This window comes from Phyllopteryx taeniolatus, chromosome 11, assembly GCF_024500385.1.
Source record: "Phyllopteryx taeniolatus isolate TA_2022b chromosome 11, UOR_Ptae_1.2, whole genome shotgun sequence".
Classification (NCBI taxonomy): domain Eukaryota; kingdom Metazoa; phylum Chordata; class Actinopteri; order Syngnathiformes; family Syngnathidae; genus Phyllopteryx; species Phyllopteryx taeniolatus.
The window spans coordinates 10,431,870-10,448,839 of record NC_084512.1 but is presented as its reverse complement, the minus strand read 5'-3'; the positions used below and the strand labels follow the sequence as shown (position 1 = coordinate 10,448,839).

General features: G+C 40.9%; 1 protein-coding gene across 9 annotated transcripts in view; it reads left to right on the top strand.

Annotated features, from left to right (window-relative positions):
* The first annotated feature begins 11,297 nt into the window (after positions 1–11,297).
* The window catches only part of klhdc3 (kelch domain containing 3), a 53,306-nt gene continuing 47,633 nt past the window's right edge, over positions 11,298–16,970 (top strand). For 8 of the 9 annotated variants that reach the window (XR_009790702.1, XM_061789185.1, XM_061789190.1 and 5 more), the window contains exons 1-3: positions 11,298–11,455; positions 12,463–12,651; positions 15,865–16,097. Coding sequence is in view for 8 of the 9 variants with exons in the window: in XM_061789185.1 (XP_061645169.1) it covers positions 15,944–16,097 (154 nt within the window). In the remaining variant the exon portion in view is untranslated. Of the gene's footprint in view, positions 11,456–11,491; positions 11,747–12,462; positions 12,652–15,864; positions 16,098–16,970 lie in introns of those variants that run through there. The other variant, XM_061789184.1, reaches the window with a different exon arrangement.

Sequence of the window (16,970 nt, the reverse complement as noted above, 5' to 3'; positions counted from 1 at the left end):
TACTCGAGCCTGTAAATATTTAGAGAGGATGGAAAGTTGTTTGCTTGCAGAGACACTGTCAGATAAGATTTGAACCAGGTGTGCTATCTCTCCCAACCAATTCCGATTAGGCTACTGTAACACCTTCCTTATGTTGTTTACTCTGGAAGTCCTCCCTCCCCACATACTGTATCTCATTTCTGTGTAGTACTCTGTAGCCTAAATTCACGAATAATAAGTTAAACCTCTGCTCACATCTGAAACTTCTGTAAAGGTGCCATCTATTTTCCTTGGGGGATTTGAAGTTTTCGATAAAACAGCCTGTGTGCTTCGAGTCTGATGGCTGATATCCCTGCCGCCCAAGTTGATAATAAAGTCCTGGTGCGTTCTCACCACAGGCCTTGTGAGATTTTCTTCCATTTTCCTCGAGCCACTAAATACGACTTGGAAGACATGTCCGCGGGTGATGTCACCACGACTGCCCGCATGAGAAGAGAGCGATAGCTGTGCCTCGGCTGAGGGGAGAGCATGCAATGGCGCTAGAGAGGGGGTCTGTACTTTTCCACTTGCTGCATGTCATCACAAAGGGATCATCGACCTTTTGGTCAACTTTCATCACTGATAGGAAGTTAGGCTTTCGGATCGTGATTAAACTGCATTTCGTGTTTTTGAACCTTTTTGATATAGAAATGGTTGTACAATAATAATAATAATAATAAAAACTGTGGACAGTAACACCTCAGAAGTTGAATACTGGTACTCAATGTACATTTTGGAACATTCCACGCGTATCTTGTTAACCTAAGTTCATTTAGTATCTAAAGTCTTAACTCTACTTTGCCTTTTCCTGGGCTGTTTTTTTATACTTAGGTACTCCTTCCATCCATTTATTTTCTGTGCTGCTGCAACATTTTTATGACTGTAATATGTGAAGACAAAAACAAAAGACAGTTGTTTTCCATCTAATGAATATGAATTATGATGGGAACAAGGGTGAATCGAATCATCTGAGTTGTGAAGTCAGACATTGGTTCCGAAGCTTATCAGTGTGTCTCAACAGCTTAAAATTCCTTAATTCTTAGCTCACACATCTGAATCGGCATCTTGACAATGACCTTTCACACAGGTCGCCTGCAGGCTGTTGGAATTCACCTCGAAGATTTACAATGAAATTATTTGCATTTTTATTGAAAACATGACCGCTGCAGTTTATGGGATGTTTTGCCCATCCCAAATCTCTTTGCTGATGACATAACTTCATTTTAGTCTTTAAAATATAAGCTGCAGCCTCAAGATGTGTCAGCCCAAAAAATCTATTTCGTCATTACTCAAAAATTTAGATAATTTCAAGTTACCTTTTATTCATGCCTGTGGCTATATTTGCCCTAATGAGACTGCATGCTTATCAGTTGACGTTAACACACACACACACACATATGCAGAGCAACACTGGCGGTACTTCGACTACCATCGGAGTCCTGATTCACATTTCTTAAAAACATGTCCACTCTTATCACACCCACAAAGACTCAAGTGTTGAATGAGATCAGATACAATTAAATGAGTTAAGTTAGTATGTTTACAAAGCAAGTCTGCCAGGATCTTCACATTGCAGGAAAAGGCAAGCAGAGACAATACAATATTTCACCATGATGCATACATATCTAATCCGAGTCACTGTTTTAAAACATCTTCTTCCAGTTGAGGTAAATGTAATAATATAATCCTGTACTTTGCCTCTCGACAAAAGTCAGATGGCATAGGCTCCAGCTCACTCTCGACCCTAGTCAGGACAAGTGCTATAGAAAATGGACATATGTCTGGATATTTTCTTTGCCTCTGTAAGAGGTACAAATGTAATTTCTCCCACTTATTTGTATACGGACTAAATTTGATGAATGATTCTCACAACTGTCTTTTAACACTCAAAAGTACTTTGATATTGGGAAAAGTAATCCAACAATAAAATGCTAATTGCAGCTCTCGCGGCGCGAGATACCGTAGCTTTCAGGATCGTTCGTTGTTTTTACAGCTTTGTTAGTTCCTCTTCCAATGATGCATCAGCACTCAATGAATATCAAATGAGCAATAACTGTGTTCTTTCTTGGCTGTACAACAAAATTATACTACACCAAGATGAATAGTTCCTTTTATTTCATTGCTTTACTGTCATTTGAAAAGGTTAAAACATCAAACAGTAACAATTTTTGTGTTTGTGGTTCATGACTGCATGGTTCGTGCTGGTGTTGCAAATTAGTGTTCACATCAGGGGCACGTACATACTTTTTTTCTGAGCTGAATTCCAAGTAACCCTCAGGTGCCAGTTAGGCTGGCGGGATGAGGTCACACCGTCATGTAACAGCATTGGTTCCCATGGTGATGGTGCTACAGCAGAAGGAAGCAATCTCGTCATATCAAAGGCTGAATAACAGAAGACGGCTGTGTCTTATTTTTGCTCCTCTAAAGGTATCAATCACCTTGAGAGTCAGGCTTAACCTTTAACCTATGATGTCATACCAGCGGAAGGTTGGCTTATTGTGGAAACTGTGTTGACCTGGTGTAGTGTGATGAATTAATCACATGGACAGACTCTAATCTGGAGCTGCAGTCTGCCTGGAGCGTATTACTTCACATCTGAGTCACTACACTTTGCCAAGAATTTTTAATGCTAAAAACATACAGAAACAAACAAGAAAGTGTTGACCCTGTATCTATTTACATTGACAAACGTTTACACATTCACATGCTGGAAGGAGCTGCTCTGCCGTAAAAATAACTTTCATGTGAATTTGCTTTCTGCAAGAAGAAAATTATAAGAAAGCAAAGTACATCTTGGCTTAATTTTCAACATTAGCTTACTGTTTTAGGTGAGGTAATTCTTCTCTTAATCTTCCGCTGAGGGGTAAATAAAAAAGGAGTAATAATTAACACAACCTTTTGAAATGAAGTTCAGTCAACACTTGATATCTCACTGCAGAAGACAACTCATCAGAGCATGGATTTAATTTAAGAAAGGCAATTTATTTTCTTTCTCCTTTCAAATACGAGGTGGCCTCAGGGGCATTACATAACACCTTGGACCCACCTGAGAGTTGGGCTTTATTGTTTGTCTCACTCATGTCACTTCCCTTAGAGGATTGGATGAGCTCATCGTTGACAACAGGCTGAGCAATGCACACTCGTCGACGCAAAACTTCAGATGACAATGTAACAAACTAAGGAATAACTGTGATGAAAACGTGACAAAGCACATTTAGTTTTAAATAGAACTTTAGAACACTATTTATTATAGTTGTTTCTGGTACGATAATATTTTATCACCTCACCAGGTGCATAAACCTCTTCCAATACCCCTTTTCCCTGCTTGGTAAAGTAATATTTATGTAACCCCGCATATAAACAAACAAACAAACAAACACATGAATAAACAAATAAACCTACGCTTGTGAAAACATTACCTTCTTGCGCTTGGTGGATGTAATGAATTTGAGCTAGTTTGGCCAAATGATTACCTGTTGTCTCCTTTTAAGCCATTCTTCGTAAACTTATTTAGAATTTCAACTTATAACCAATTTTATTCATTCCATTTGGGCAGCAGGGTGTTAGCACTCAAAGTTTTGAGTATCGGCCTTCCTGTGGGGAGTTTGCATGTCCTCCCTGTACTTGCGTGAGTTTTCTCCAGGTACGCCAGCTTCCACCCACATAGCAAAAAGTCAAAAACATGCATGTTATGGTAAATGAAGACTGAGTGAACGTCAGCGTGAATAGTGGTTTATCTATATGTGCCCTGTGATTGTCTGGTGACCAGTGCACGGTGTACACCGCCTCTCGCTCAAAGTCAGCTCGCCCGCGACCCTAAAGAGGATAAGTGCTATAAAAAAAACGTTTGGCTTTATTCCATGCATTTGCTGGTTACCTTTGTCAAGTTAGCCTAATTAGGCTATGCTCACAGTACAGTATGTATTGTTCACTCAGTTCATCCACAGAAGGATGGATTTCTTTGCAACATCATAACAAATTAGAGATTAGAGAGATTAGAATCAATTGTTTTTTGATTGTTTGTTTGAGCAGGGTATAGTATAAGTAGTAGTAGGATAAGTATAGCCAATGAAATGAAATTAGAATCTACGACATACTAAACAGCTAATCCATGAATGTTTACTGATCAAATTTAAGGGGCACACAATGAAGTTATGGAAAGAGTAGTGGAGGCTAGACTCAGGACAGAATTGAGTATTTGCGAGCAACAGTATGGTTTCATGCCTAGAAAGAGTACCACAGATGCATTATTTGCCTTGAGGATGTTGATGGAAAAGTACAGAGAAGGTCAGAAGGAGCTACATTGTCTTTGCAGATCTAGAGAAAGCCTATGACAGAGTACCCAGAGAGGTACTGTGGTACTGCATGCGGAAGTCTGGAGTGGCAGAGAAGTATGTTAGAATAATACAGGACATGTACGAGGGCAGCAGAACAGCGGTGAGGTGTGCTGTAGGTGTGACAGACGAATTTAAGTTGGACGTGGGACTGCATCAGGGATCAGCCCTGAGCCCCTTCCTTTTTGCAGTGGTGATGGATAGGCTGACAGATGAGGTTAGACTGGAATCCCTGTGGACCATGATGTTTGCAGATGACATTGTGATCTGCAGTGAAAGCAGGGAGCAGCTGGAGGAACAGTTAGAAAGATGGAGGCATGCACTGGAAAGAAGAGGAATGAAGATTAGCCGAAGTAAGTCAGAATATATGTGCATGAATGAGAGGCGTGGTGGGGGAAGAGTGAGGCTACAGGGAGAAGAGTTAGCAAGGGTGGAGGACTTGAAATACTTGGGGTCAACCGTCCAGAGCAATGGTGAGTGTGGTCAGGAAGTGAAGAAACGGGTCCAAGCAGGTTGGAACGGGTGGAGGAAGGTGTCAGGTGTGTTATGTGACAGAAGAGTCTCTGCTAGGATGAAGGGCAAAGTTTAGAAAACAGTGGTGAGGCCAGCCACGATGTACGGATTAGAGACAGTGGCACTGAAGAGACAACAGGAAGCAGAGTTGGGGGTGGCGGAAATGAAGATGTTGAGGTTCGCTCTCGGAGTGACCAGGTTGGATAAAAGTAGAAATGAGCTCATCAGAGGGACGGCCAAGGTTCGATATTTTGGAGACAAAGTCAGAGAGAGCAGACTTCGATGGTTTGGACACGTCCAGAGGAGAAATAGTGAGTATATTGGTAGAAGGATGATGAGGATGGAGCTGCCAGGCAAGAGAGCTAGAGGAAGACCAAAGAGAAGGTTGATGGATGTTGTGAGGGAAGACATGAGGGCAGTTGGTGTTCGAGAAGAGGATGCAGGAGATAGGCTTACGTGGAAAAGGATGACGCGCTGTGGTGACCCCTAAAGGGACAAGCCGAAAGGAAAAGAAGAAGATTGTATATGTCAACAGTCAAGGCAATGCAAGTGGATGAGTCAATTCAAAAGGATAAGCAGTGCATATAATACCGTAGATACAAAGTAGGATGCATATAAACTGTGCAGAATACGATTGAGTATACGCAAGTGTCGTCAGACCGCACGTGAAATAACAATTGGCTTTCAAACAGTTGTCATGCAATCATGGAGCAATGTCCCAACTGTTTTGGGGGAAGGAGGTTGAGCTGCGGCTGCCTTTCGGCATAAATAGAAAGTGAGCCACATAATTAAAGTCGTTCAGGAAAAAAATGCTACCAGTTGTCTCTCCTGTTGCAGTCAATCTGAGAGACTAGCTGAGTATTGTGTGATAGTATACGACTTGGCTTTATACATACACGATACAGTATACAGTTGTAAAAATTAAATGGACCTTGAAAAGTGGGGGAAATGTAAAAAGGGTCATTACAGGGAAAAAGGTGTGACAGCCCAAAAGAAAGCATAAATAGTTGTAGTTCAGCATAATGATAATAGACACGTATCTTTAATGTGGCTTAAAAACAGCAAGCTAAACCTATTTGAACATTCAAATTGACACAAAAAGCATTTTTATCCACTTAATGTTGGTTAGTGGGAGAGAGCCGCAAACGCACCACATACACTAAACGACTGCTCCCAGGTATGTCTATTAAAGGCACTCTCAATAAACTACAAAGATGACAAACCACAGAGCTGCATTTGTATGGTTAATAGTAAATGGACTGCATTTATTAAGTCTATTTTCACCACAGCGGTGCTTTTGAATGCCTTACAATGTTACGTCACACATACTGTATTCATACACTGACAGGGACATTTGGGGACTACTGCCTTGAGCTTGGTCTTAGTCCATTAGTTTTTGTTTTCAATAAACCAAACTATGTCACAGCTCATCTACCGCATAATACCTAAAACATTTATTTGGGTAGCTTTCTCCCAAACTGACCCCAACTTTTTATCACCAGTATGGAAATCATTATATACGGAATTACCCAGTTGTTAAGGATTTTTGTTTAATCCATGTCCTGTGAAAGCATGGCTTATTGATTCATTAATAATTGGACACACAGTCTGGTCAATAAAAAGCTGCTACAAAGTACTAATTCTTCTTAACGCTGTGATTTTTAAGTGAACCACAAGAAAATGAGCAAACGTGCATACCAATCTTCATCTTAAGAAACTCACAAAGAGCTCTGTTCATTAAATAAGCCACAAATTAAAGGAAAATGCATGATTCAGTCATCTGGCCGCAGAATTAGATCATGTTCTATGACATCATCCTGGACTGCTTGTAGCTGTTGACTTTATCCAGCTATTGCGGAAGTCAAATCAGAGCATTTAACATCCTGGGAATATGTCTGCACATTCACATTCTGCAGCTCCATGTCCTTTAGTGTGATCGTATAAACAGATCACAGCACTGACCGATACAAGCCTGACCGTGTTCCACAGCAGGAGTTCTTACCTTATATTGGGATTATGCAAAGGAAAGCCTCGGCATTGAGGACTCATTCCAGGAGAGGGTCAATGATGCTGTATAATTTGAAGATACCTCAATTAAGTCCAAAGTGTGCCTAATAGAGATAATTGGTTGAAAGAGATTCTACTGTACAGTTTTGACTCACTACTTATTTAAAGAAAATAACAACAAATATGTATCCTTTTGAATTGTAGTTTATTTAGTACAACAGTGTTTTTACTGCTTATAAACACAATAGATTGAAGATTATTATGTGAAGCAGTAAGGAAAAAGGCTACAAGCTATATTTTTCAACGCCACAAAGCACTGCAAGGCTCTTCCATCATGATTCTTGCCCACAAAATACCTAACAGCAGTTGGTTCTAGCAGTTGTTGTTGACGCAGAGCTATTCTACAGTTGAACAACTCCTGTTCTCCATGTCAGTCCCAACAACAGACACCACATGTGCTGGCTATAAAGTTGTGAAACACACCACTGAGCAAATGTGTCAAAGAGTGGCACAGCGGGGTCAGACGGATGACGCAATGTGTGCAAATGCTGACAGGTGTGCTGATAAGCCAAGCCTTTTAAACAGCGAGGAAAGTCACACTGGTTCTCAACAAAACATTCACTGAGCACCTCAAGAAGAAGAACTGAGGCTAAAAAAAAATTTCTGAGATATTACAATGAGGACGCGGCACGGTGGACGACTGGTTAGAGTGTCTGCCTCACAGTTCTGAGGACCGGGCTTCAATCCCCGGCCCCGCCTGTGTGGAGTTTGCATGTTCTCCCCGTGCCTGCGTGGGTTTTCTCCGGGCACTCCGGTTTCCTCCCACATCCAAAAAACATGCCTGGTAGGTTAATTGAAGACTCTAAATTGCCCGGAGGTGTCAATGTGAGTGCAAATGGTTGTTTGTTTCTTTGTGCCCTGCAATTGGTTGGCAACCAGTTCAGGGTGTACCCCGCCTCTTGCCCGATGAGAGCTGGGATGTGCTCCAGCACTCCCGCGACCTTTGTGAGGATAAGCGGCTCAGAAAATGGATGGATAGATATTACAATGAATGAAGTTTAACATTTTAGGAGTAGAGTCACTGATGGTGTAGTGGTACACTTGCCTGACTTTGGTACAGGCAGCGTGGGTCCAGTTCCCACTCAGTGACGGTGTGAATGTGAGTGTGAATGGTTGTCCGTGTCCTTATGTGCCCTGCGACTGACTGGCGACCAGTTCAGGGTGTAGTCCGCCTTTCGCCCGAAGTCAGCTGTGATAGGCTCCAGCGCCCCGCGACCCTAACCAGAATAAGCGGCGTTGAAAATGGATGGATGGATTTCAGGAGTAAACAAGCCAACTGTATTTATAAATCCATTTACTACAGCAGTTATCCTAATAAGGGTCATGGGTGAGCTGGAGCCTAACCCCTTGGGTGACATTGGGTGAGTGGTGGGGTACACCATGGATTGCTCACCAGTATATTGCAGGGCAGCAAAGGAAACAACAAAATGCAATTGTTTTGTAATTAACTGTAGTTGTGCGACAAACAACAATTCATACTCACATAGACACCAATGGACAATTTTCAGTTACCCTAACATGCATGTTTTTGGAACGTGGGAGAAAGCCCAGGTAACCAAAGAAAACCCATGCAAGCAGGGGGTGAACATGCAAACTCCACACAAGACGGCTGGAGCTGAGATTCGAACCCAGAATCTCAGAACTGTGACGCAAACAGGCTAACCGCCATTTTCCCAGTTTAATCGTTCTTTCATCCAGAAAATCTACAATGTCTATTGTACGGTATCTCTGCTGGAATACACCGTGCTTGTCCATGACCAAGATTTTCTAGTTTCTTATAATATATACTTAAGATTAAGGTTAACAATACAATTGTTTGAATGCCTCTGTATCATTTCCCAGATCATCAAGATAAATAAGGCTTGCATGTACAGCTCAAACGCAAAGCAAGTGACCCAGACATGATCGGTACACTTGCCGCATCCAGAATATTTTGGGACTTTTTCCAGACAATGACATCATCGAACTGCAATTGTGCCATATCAACTGTGTGAGAAAGTACTGCTGTGGTGACAGGTTTTAGGAAGGCTGAGTGATCACAGTTTGTATAAGCTTCTTCGTGTGTATTTTAGCAGTTATGATTGAGAAGCCTCTTTATTTATGTATGTAGAAATAGACTCATTCACCTAAGATCTTTGTAGGTCGCCATCTTGTTTGTCATTTTTTTTTTTTATATAATCACCTATAAGAGTTCAAAGTAGCAGCTTTTGGCAGCTGTCGATTTGCACAGTCTGGCCATTGTCCATGACATGCAGCTGGCATGGGGACGAAAGCCCTGCACACAATGAATCCGTCAAAGCGCCCCTAAAGAGGGTCAAACTGAGTAGTGATCCAGGCAGGTCCACGGCAGCTGTAATATGTTTTCTCAGTGCTATAATCCTTGGACAAGTCTCGACTTTCACTGCAGCCTGTACATCTTAACTCCAGGTTGATCAATCTCAACCCAACCCTATATAATTTAATGCTTTGTAAAACTAAAGTGTAAAATCATCCCAAATGCAGGGTGTCTCATATAAAAAGTTTTAATGTCTTAAAATTGATGTGTTAATGCTTGAATAAAATCTGTTAATGGCAAATAAAAGCGCTGCTTTATGTTAATTCTGATGAATTCATAGAACCACAAGCAAAACAAGCAGACATGAATACAAATGCTAATAAAGTCAGTTGTTCAGTTACAGTAATTAGCCATTAGACATAAAGGAAAATGTATGAGGTCATCCTACACAATGAGAGCAGTGTTAGAAAAATGCTACAACACTGATGGGAATAAATACGGCACATCCAATATGAACCTTCTCTGAGGTTATGAAATGTTTGTAAAGTCTAGAATAAACTGTACTCTATTACTGACAGCTTCATGATTGATGACTGGTATAGTCTATATTCCTGGCACTTTTTTTTATGAATAGCTAAAGTGGAATGCTCAACAGTGTGTGTGCAAATGTGTGATCCAACTGGAGCTTCTGCTCATGTTATTTGCACAATACTAGATGAGGTGTTCGGTTACAGCTACTCAGTAACAGTTGAAGGGAGCGCTGCCATTGTGCTAAACCTATGAGCAAGGATAAATTGGTGGGCGCCCTCTATTGATTTTGATGAGAGACAGCTTCTTCTCCACAACACTTTTTGTCACTTTTTCATTTGACTACCCATATTTAAGCCTATTTTTTTTCATTTTTATTTTTTAGAATTATGATATAGTCATGCACTTTTTTTTCTTATTTTTTATTATTATTAAAGACCCTGTGTAGTGAATTCACAGATTTGTTACACAGATTTGTTTCTAAATATATTACATGTTTGAAGATAATTGCTGAAAATGTGCAGACTGAAATCTGTACTACTCAACTGTGGAGCTATTCAACAGTTTTTCAGCATTTCAGTTTTCCTGATTTTTGTAGCATAGCTAAAACGGCACCGTGAGACACACTTTGGAGTCCATCATGTGTCGCCCATTCACCACTGTATAAGAACTTCAGCGCCATTGTTCACAACCGTGGGTATCCGGCACAAATTTGACGTGCAGTGCCTGCACCCTGAAAATGCATCTTCCCTTCAGATAGTCCACTGGCATGGCTGCTTTAGAGTGCCTTGTTGTCTGCCATGAGTGTGTGCATGTCACGCAGAGAAAGGCGGAATAATGAGGAAAGGGGGAAAAAAAGTACAATTTGACAGGCAGCATGTGGACCATGCTGGCGTGGCCGCTTTAGAGTGCTTAATTGCCAGTCGTGAGTGTGCGCACGAAAACTGAGAAAATGTGACTACGTATTTCGGTTGAAATGTTTTAAAAAAAAAAATAAAATAAATACTGTTCATAATGTTTAAAAAAAATAAATACTTACAGTACTGAGTCTTATCCAGTTCATGACCAATAAGAATGTAATGGAATATAATTGGTTATTGAAATGTCCTTGGTTGTTCCTTCACATGCCATTTCTCGACAAAGTTTTGTGTATTCATTTGTGTTAACCTAATGTCCTGTTTATGTTTTACAAGTCCACTGTGAAAGAGTGGACTTGTGGTGGCCTCAGACTTTTGAAGAGTATTGGATATAAACTATTTACTACCAATACACAGGGTAGTTGTGTGTAATTGGCATTAGAATTATGAGGGTATCCTTGGAAAACATTCTGCCTGGAACCAACAAGTTTGAGAACCCCTGCTATAGGCTCCATGTTGTGTTGTATGGCACTAACAACAGCAACCAATTGCCTACAAACACGAGGCCTGATGATGGTATGCAACAAGCAAGCAGTCGTTGGCCTGTTTCCCCTCCGGAGGAAGTGAACAAGTTAGACCGGCAATGCATGTTGAGAGCAATTAACATTCTCAGAGGAAGTTCCTGACCAGAATACTTATCTGTCAACCGGCGCAGTGAGTCGGCATTGACTCTCTCATTTGACTGTGAACGGTTGTGTATTGAGTGAGGCGATAGGGGGCGCGCGCTCCCCCCGGCTGACACGTCACAAGGTCCCTGCCTGTGTCCAAAAACATCAGTGAACCACCTCCGATTCTACTACAAGGTAGCTATACTTTCCTACCATTGTAAACCTAATGGCTGTTTTGGCGTCCACTGACTAACCTTTCCTTATATGCGTACAGACGCCGCCGTGGTAACTTGTGTCATTTTCTGGCCGGTACACAGCAGCTCACTCAATAAGGTAGCGTAGATTAGCTTTAGCCTAGCTTACCCGGCAGGAGTCTGTCACACCATCGCGTTAACGTGGAACAAGATAAGGATAAGATCGTTTAAAGTGGTTGTGGCCACCCCGCTCTCTTACAGCTAACTATCTGGAAGACGAGGCTATGTAAAGGTAGGCGTGTTACTGCTCTGTTCAACTGAGTCTAATTAGCTAACAGCGTCCCACGTTCTAAATCAGTTACATGATTTACAACTATGACACTTTGGATTGTGCACCTTATTTCACCACCCCTCAAGAGGTCGTTGTACTTAAACATAGGGGACAACACATAGCGTGCACACATGCCGGCGTGCCCCATATTGCCTTCCTTGACTTGCCTCTACTATTATGTGCCAAGACGGATGTGTATTTTACACAGCACTTTTATACAGTATGTGTGATGAAGTAAAATAATCGTCGCCGAGATGATCTGGTGTTACACTTCTGATATGGGGACTCAAAATAGAAACGCTTAGGGATTATTTTTAAGAGCAAACAAAGGTTGGAGGTCAGCAAGAAAGTGGGTCATTGAAACAGGATGGGGAGAGAGTGGGGGCTGCAAAATGTTTTGCTGTAATGGGTCTCTCCTTGTGGCGGCACGCCTCACAGTTGAGAAAGGGTGTTCGAATCCGGGCTTCCTATGTAGCATTTCCATTTTCTCCAGGTAATCTACTCCAATTGTTTTCCAAATTCCCAAAACATGCTTCTTTGGTTAATTGAACACTGTCCATAATTGTGAGTGGGAATGGTTGTTTGGACTAATGGGGGGGGGGGTGATTGGTCCTCACTTGGCATACTAAATCATTAAAATCCATCCATCCATTCTCAATTCTTCTTATCCTATTCAGGGTCGCGGGGTGCTGGAGCCTTCACTAGCTGACTTCGGGCGAAAGCCGGACTACACTGGTCGCCAGACAGTCGCAGGGCGCATATAGACACGGACAACAACTCACATTCACACCGTCACTGAGTGTGAACTGAACCCACGCTGCCTGCACCGAAGTCGGGCGAATGCACCACTACACCACCAGTGACTAGTAAGTCAATAACAACCTGTTAATTTAATTGTTTCTTTTTGGTCTTAATTTATTATTATTATTTTTTTGCAATTGTGGTTATACAGTCCCTTCCAAAAGTATTGGAACAGCAAGGTCAATTCCTGTTTTTGTTGAATACTGAAGACATTAGGGTTTCAGATCAAAAGATGACGATGAGAGAAAAGTTCAGAATTCCAGTTTATTTCATGGCATTTACATCTAGATGTGTTAAACAACTCATGACAGAGCATCTTTTGTTTGAAACCGCCCACTTTTCAAGTGAGCAAAAATATTGTAACAGACATTATTAAGTTAACTTAAAGTGAATAACATTTAATATTTGGTGGCATAACCCCTACTTGCAATAACTGCATCAAGCCTGCGAGCCACTCACTTCACCAGACTGTTGCATTCTTCATTCAAAATGCCTTTCCAGGCCTTTACTCCAGCCTCTTTCAGTTCTTGTTTGTGTATGGGGGTTTCTCCATACAGTCTCCTCTTCAGGAGGTAAAATGCATGCGCTATTGGGTTAAGGTCCCGTGATTGACTTGGCCAGTCTAAGACCTCCCCCCCCCCTCCGAAGTCCTTTGTTATGTTGGCAGTGTGTTTTGGGTCATTGTCTCGTTTCATGATGAAGCTTCTCCCGATTAGTTTGGATGCATTTTTCTGTAAATTTCCAGACACAATGGTTTTGTAGACTTCAGAATTCATTCTGTTGCTACCACAATGAGTTAAATCATCAATAAAGACTAGTGAGCCCGTTCCAGAACCAGCTATGCAAGCCCAAGCCGTGACATTACCTCCACCATGCTTCACAGATGAGCTTGTATGTTTTGGATGGATCATAAGCAGATCCTTTCTTTCTCCATACTTTGGCCTTTCCATCAATTTGGTAGAGGTTAATCTTGGTCTCATCAGTCCATAAAACATTGTTCCAAAACTTTTGTGGCTCATCTCTGTATTTCTTTGCAAAATCCAATCTGGCCTTCCGATTGTTTTTGCTGATGAGAGTTTTGCATCTTGTGGTATGGCCTGTATATTTCTTCTCTCGAAGTCTTCTTCGAACAGTGGATTATGATACCCTCACCCCTGCCCTGTGGAGGCTGGCTTTGATGTCACTGACTGTTGTCTTTGGGTGTTTCTTCACAGCTCTCACATTGTTTCTGTCGTCAACGGCTGTTGATACCCTTGGCCGACCTGTTTGACATGTGTTGCTCAGTACAGCAGTATTTTCTTTCTTTTTCAAAACATTCCAACAAGCACTATCTAATGTTTAAGCAGTCAATCTAAAAGGCAATACCCGAGCAACTAGAAACACCCATCAGTCACATGTTCCAATACTTTTGCTCATTTGAAAAGTAGGTGGGTTCAAACAAAAGGTGCTCTGTCCTGAGTTGTTCAACACATCTACATGTGAATACCATGAAATAAAAGGTGGTATTCTGATATTTTGTCTCATATTAATCTTTTGATCTGAAACCCAAATGTCTTCAGTATACAACAAACACAAAGGAATTTACCTTTCCGTTCCAATACTTTGAGGTGAGTGACTGACACGAAATCAGACTAAAATATTCCTATTTTAGGTCTGTTAGTTATTTCTATTTGCAAAATGCCAGAATATTGTGAGAAGGATTTTTTTTTTTTTTTTAAGAATAATATATATAATTGACTACAGTCACCCCAGGCATGCCAATGTTTTTAGCCATGACTGGATTTATTTTAGTTATTGTTTTTTAGTTATATTTTTAAATTTAATTTAATAATGTTTTAATTTATTTTCTGGTTCTTTTAAGTCATATTTAAAGTTGTTTTGGTCGTTAAGTAAATACTACTAATAATAATTTCTAGGGTTTACACGATAAAAATTTTTGGGGATCGATCACTGATCAGAGAGTTAAAAAACCCGATAACCGATAACCGATCACCGATCCGATCATAAAATGGAGCAATGTGTCTATTTAAATGACTTGTTAATTTACTGTATATACTTGCGGACTGTATACAGAATATCTTAAAGTATTCATTCTCTAGTCCAGTTAGTCCCAACCAGTGTGCCATGACACATTAGTCTGCCATGAGCAATCTTCAGAGGTGCCGTGGGAAGTTATCAAATTTCGGGGAGAAGAGCCTTCGTGAGAGAGGTAAAGAAGAACCCAAAGATCACTGTGGCTGAGCTCCAGAAAGGCAGTCGGGAGATGGGAGAATGTTCTAGAAAGTCAACCATCACTGCAGCCCTCCACCAGTCGGGGCTTTATGGCAGAGTGGCCCGACGGAAGCCTCTCCTCAGTGCAAGACACATGAAAGCACGCATGCAGTTTGCTAAAAAACACCTGAAGGACTCCCAAGATGGTGAGAAATAAGATTCTCTGGTCTGATGAGACCAAGATAGAACTTTTTGGCCTTAATTTTAAGCGGTATGTGTGGAGAAAAACAGGCACTGCTCATCACCTGTCCAATAGAGTCTCAACACTGAAGCATGGTGGTGGCAGCATCATGCTGTGGGGGTGTTATTCAGCTGCAAGGACAGGATGACTGGTTGCAATTGAAGGAAAGATCAATGCGGCCAAGTACAGCGATATCCTGTACGAAAACCTTATTCCGATTTGTTCTTTTGAACGAAACGGTCGCGAACGAAACACTACTTTTTATGTGTATGTACTGTATGCGTGGTATAAAATTGTACTGAACAGCCTGAACCATTTCAACTTCTGTGGTTGCCTTCAAAGGCTTTTTTCGTCCCCTTTGGGGAGTGGCATCACAAGAGTGCAAATAAAAAGCAAAACATTAGCAGAGTTAATGCTTGAAGCTGCTCAGTAAGATGAGGTCTCACGAGATTTGCAAACATTGTTAATGATAATGGTTTGAACTCCATTTTTTTTTTTTTTTTTTTTAAAAGGCCTATTCATCCAGAAAATTCCAAATTCTACCACTTTTGGGGTTTCAAATTTTGGAGGTTCCACTGTATAACTACTTAAATGTGTAATCAATGGGGTAATATAATGCTTGCATAGTGCATGTAAAGTATTTTCGGGGTGGTCACGGGGATATCAGTGAACAGATGGAGAGGAGTGGTAGGTGTAGCCACTCAGATAATACAGGGGCTTGAGAGCTTGTCAGCAAAACTAACAACTCCTAGTCAAGGACCAGTTTTTCAGTTAGCACCACTGTTGCCAGGCCGGTTTTCTTTGACTCTTCTTTTTGTGTTCACAGGTTAAATGGTGGACACTGGCCTGATGGGGTCGAAACAGGGGACGAAGTGATTGACAACACAGAGGTGCAGGCGAGTGGAATGTTGCGTTGGTCGGTCCACCTTGAAGGAGGGCCACGGAGAGTCAATCATGCCGCTGTGGCCGTGGGGCATAAGGTGTACACCTTTGGGGGCTACTGCTCTGGGGAGGACTACGAGACACTACGTCAGATTGACGTGCATGTTTTCAACACTGGTAAGTTAGAATGGATAACTATAAACTCAGAGCTTCCATTGGTTGCACTTTTGATTTTTCCAAATTATGAAGTCCAAGTAGTCAAGTTTTATTGCCAACTTAAATGTCTACTGTTGCTGCTATCTACAGTGCCGTCCGTGAAAAATGTATTGCCCACCTCCTCAAATCTTTTTGTTTTTGCATAGTTTCCCCACTTTGTTTAAAATAACCAAAAAAATGTACCGTAATTTCTCGTGTATAATGCGCACCCATGTAGAATACGCACCCCAAAAGTTTACCTCAAAATTCTGGAAAACCCTTCTACCTATGTTTAATAAATTTTTACTATGCATGATTTTGCTTCTACCAATATGATCAAAACGTGAAGCATTATCTCTATTTTGTTAGTTTTTTTCAAATAATTATTCTGTTGCTTAGCACTTTAGTTGAACATGTAATATTGTTTTTTATTTACTTGCTCATATTTTGAAATGCAAATCCCTAATTTTATTTAGTAAATTACAAAGCACACAGTTGTGCCAATACGTTTTCATGGAGCTTTTCTTAACCCACAAGCTTTTCTTGACTGATAAAGCCAACTTGGAAAAAGACAACAGGTCATTGTAGAGTAAACATTCTCAAGAATGTGCTTGCTTGAGAAATTAAAATTTCCATTCTTATTTGTTTTTTGTCTTTATTAAAGTGGTCAGTGAAAATGCAGTTTCCATAATGCTTTATAGTAGAATGTTGAAGGGTACTCCACCTCCAATTTGTTGGGATTTCAAAACAATTTTTCCAAAAATAATATGAATTGAGTTCATCTGTTCCTTTTGTTTATTGTACAGGCAATCTTTTGAGTAACTTTTTTAAAATTATTAATGGCTAAACAAATTC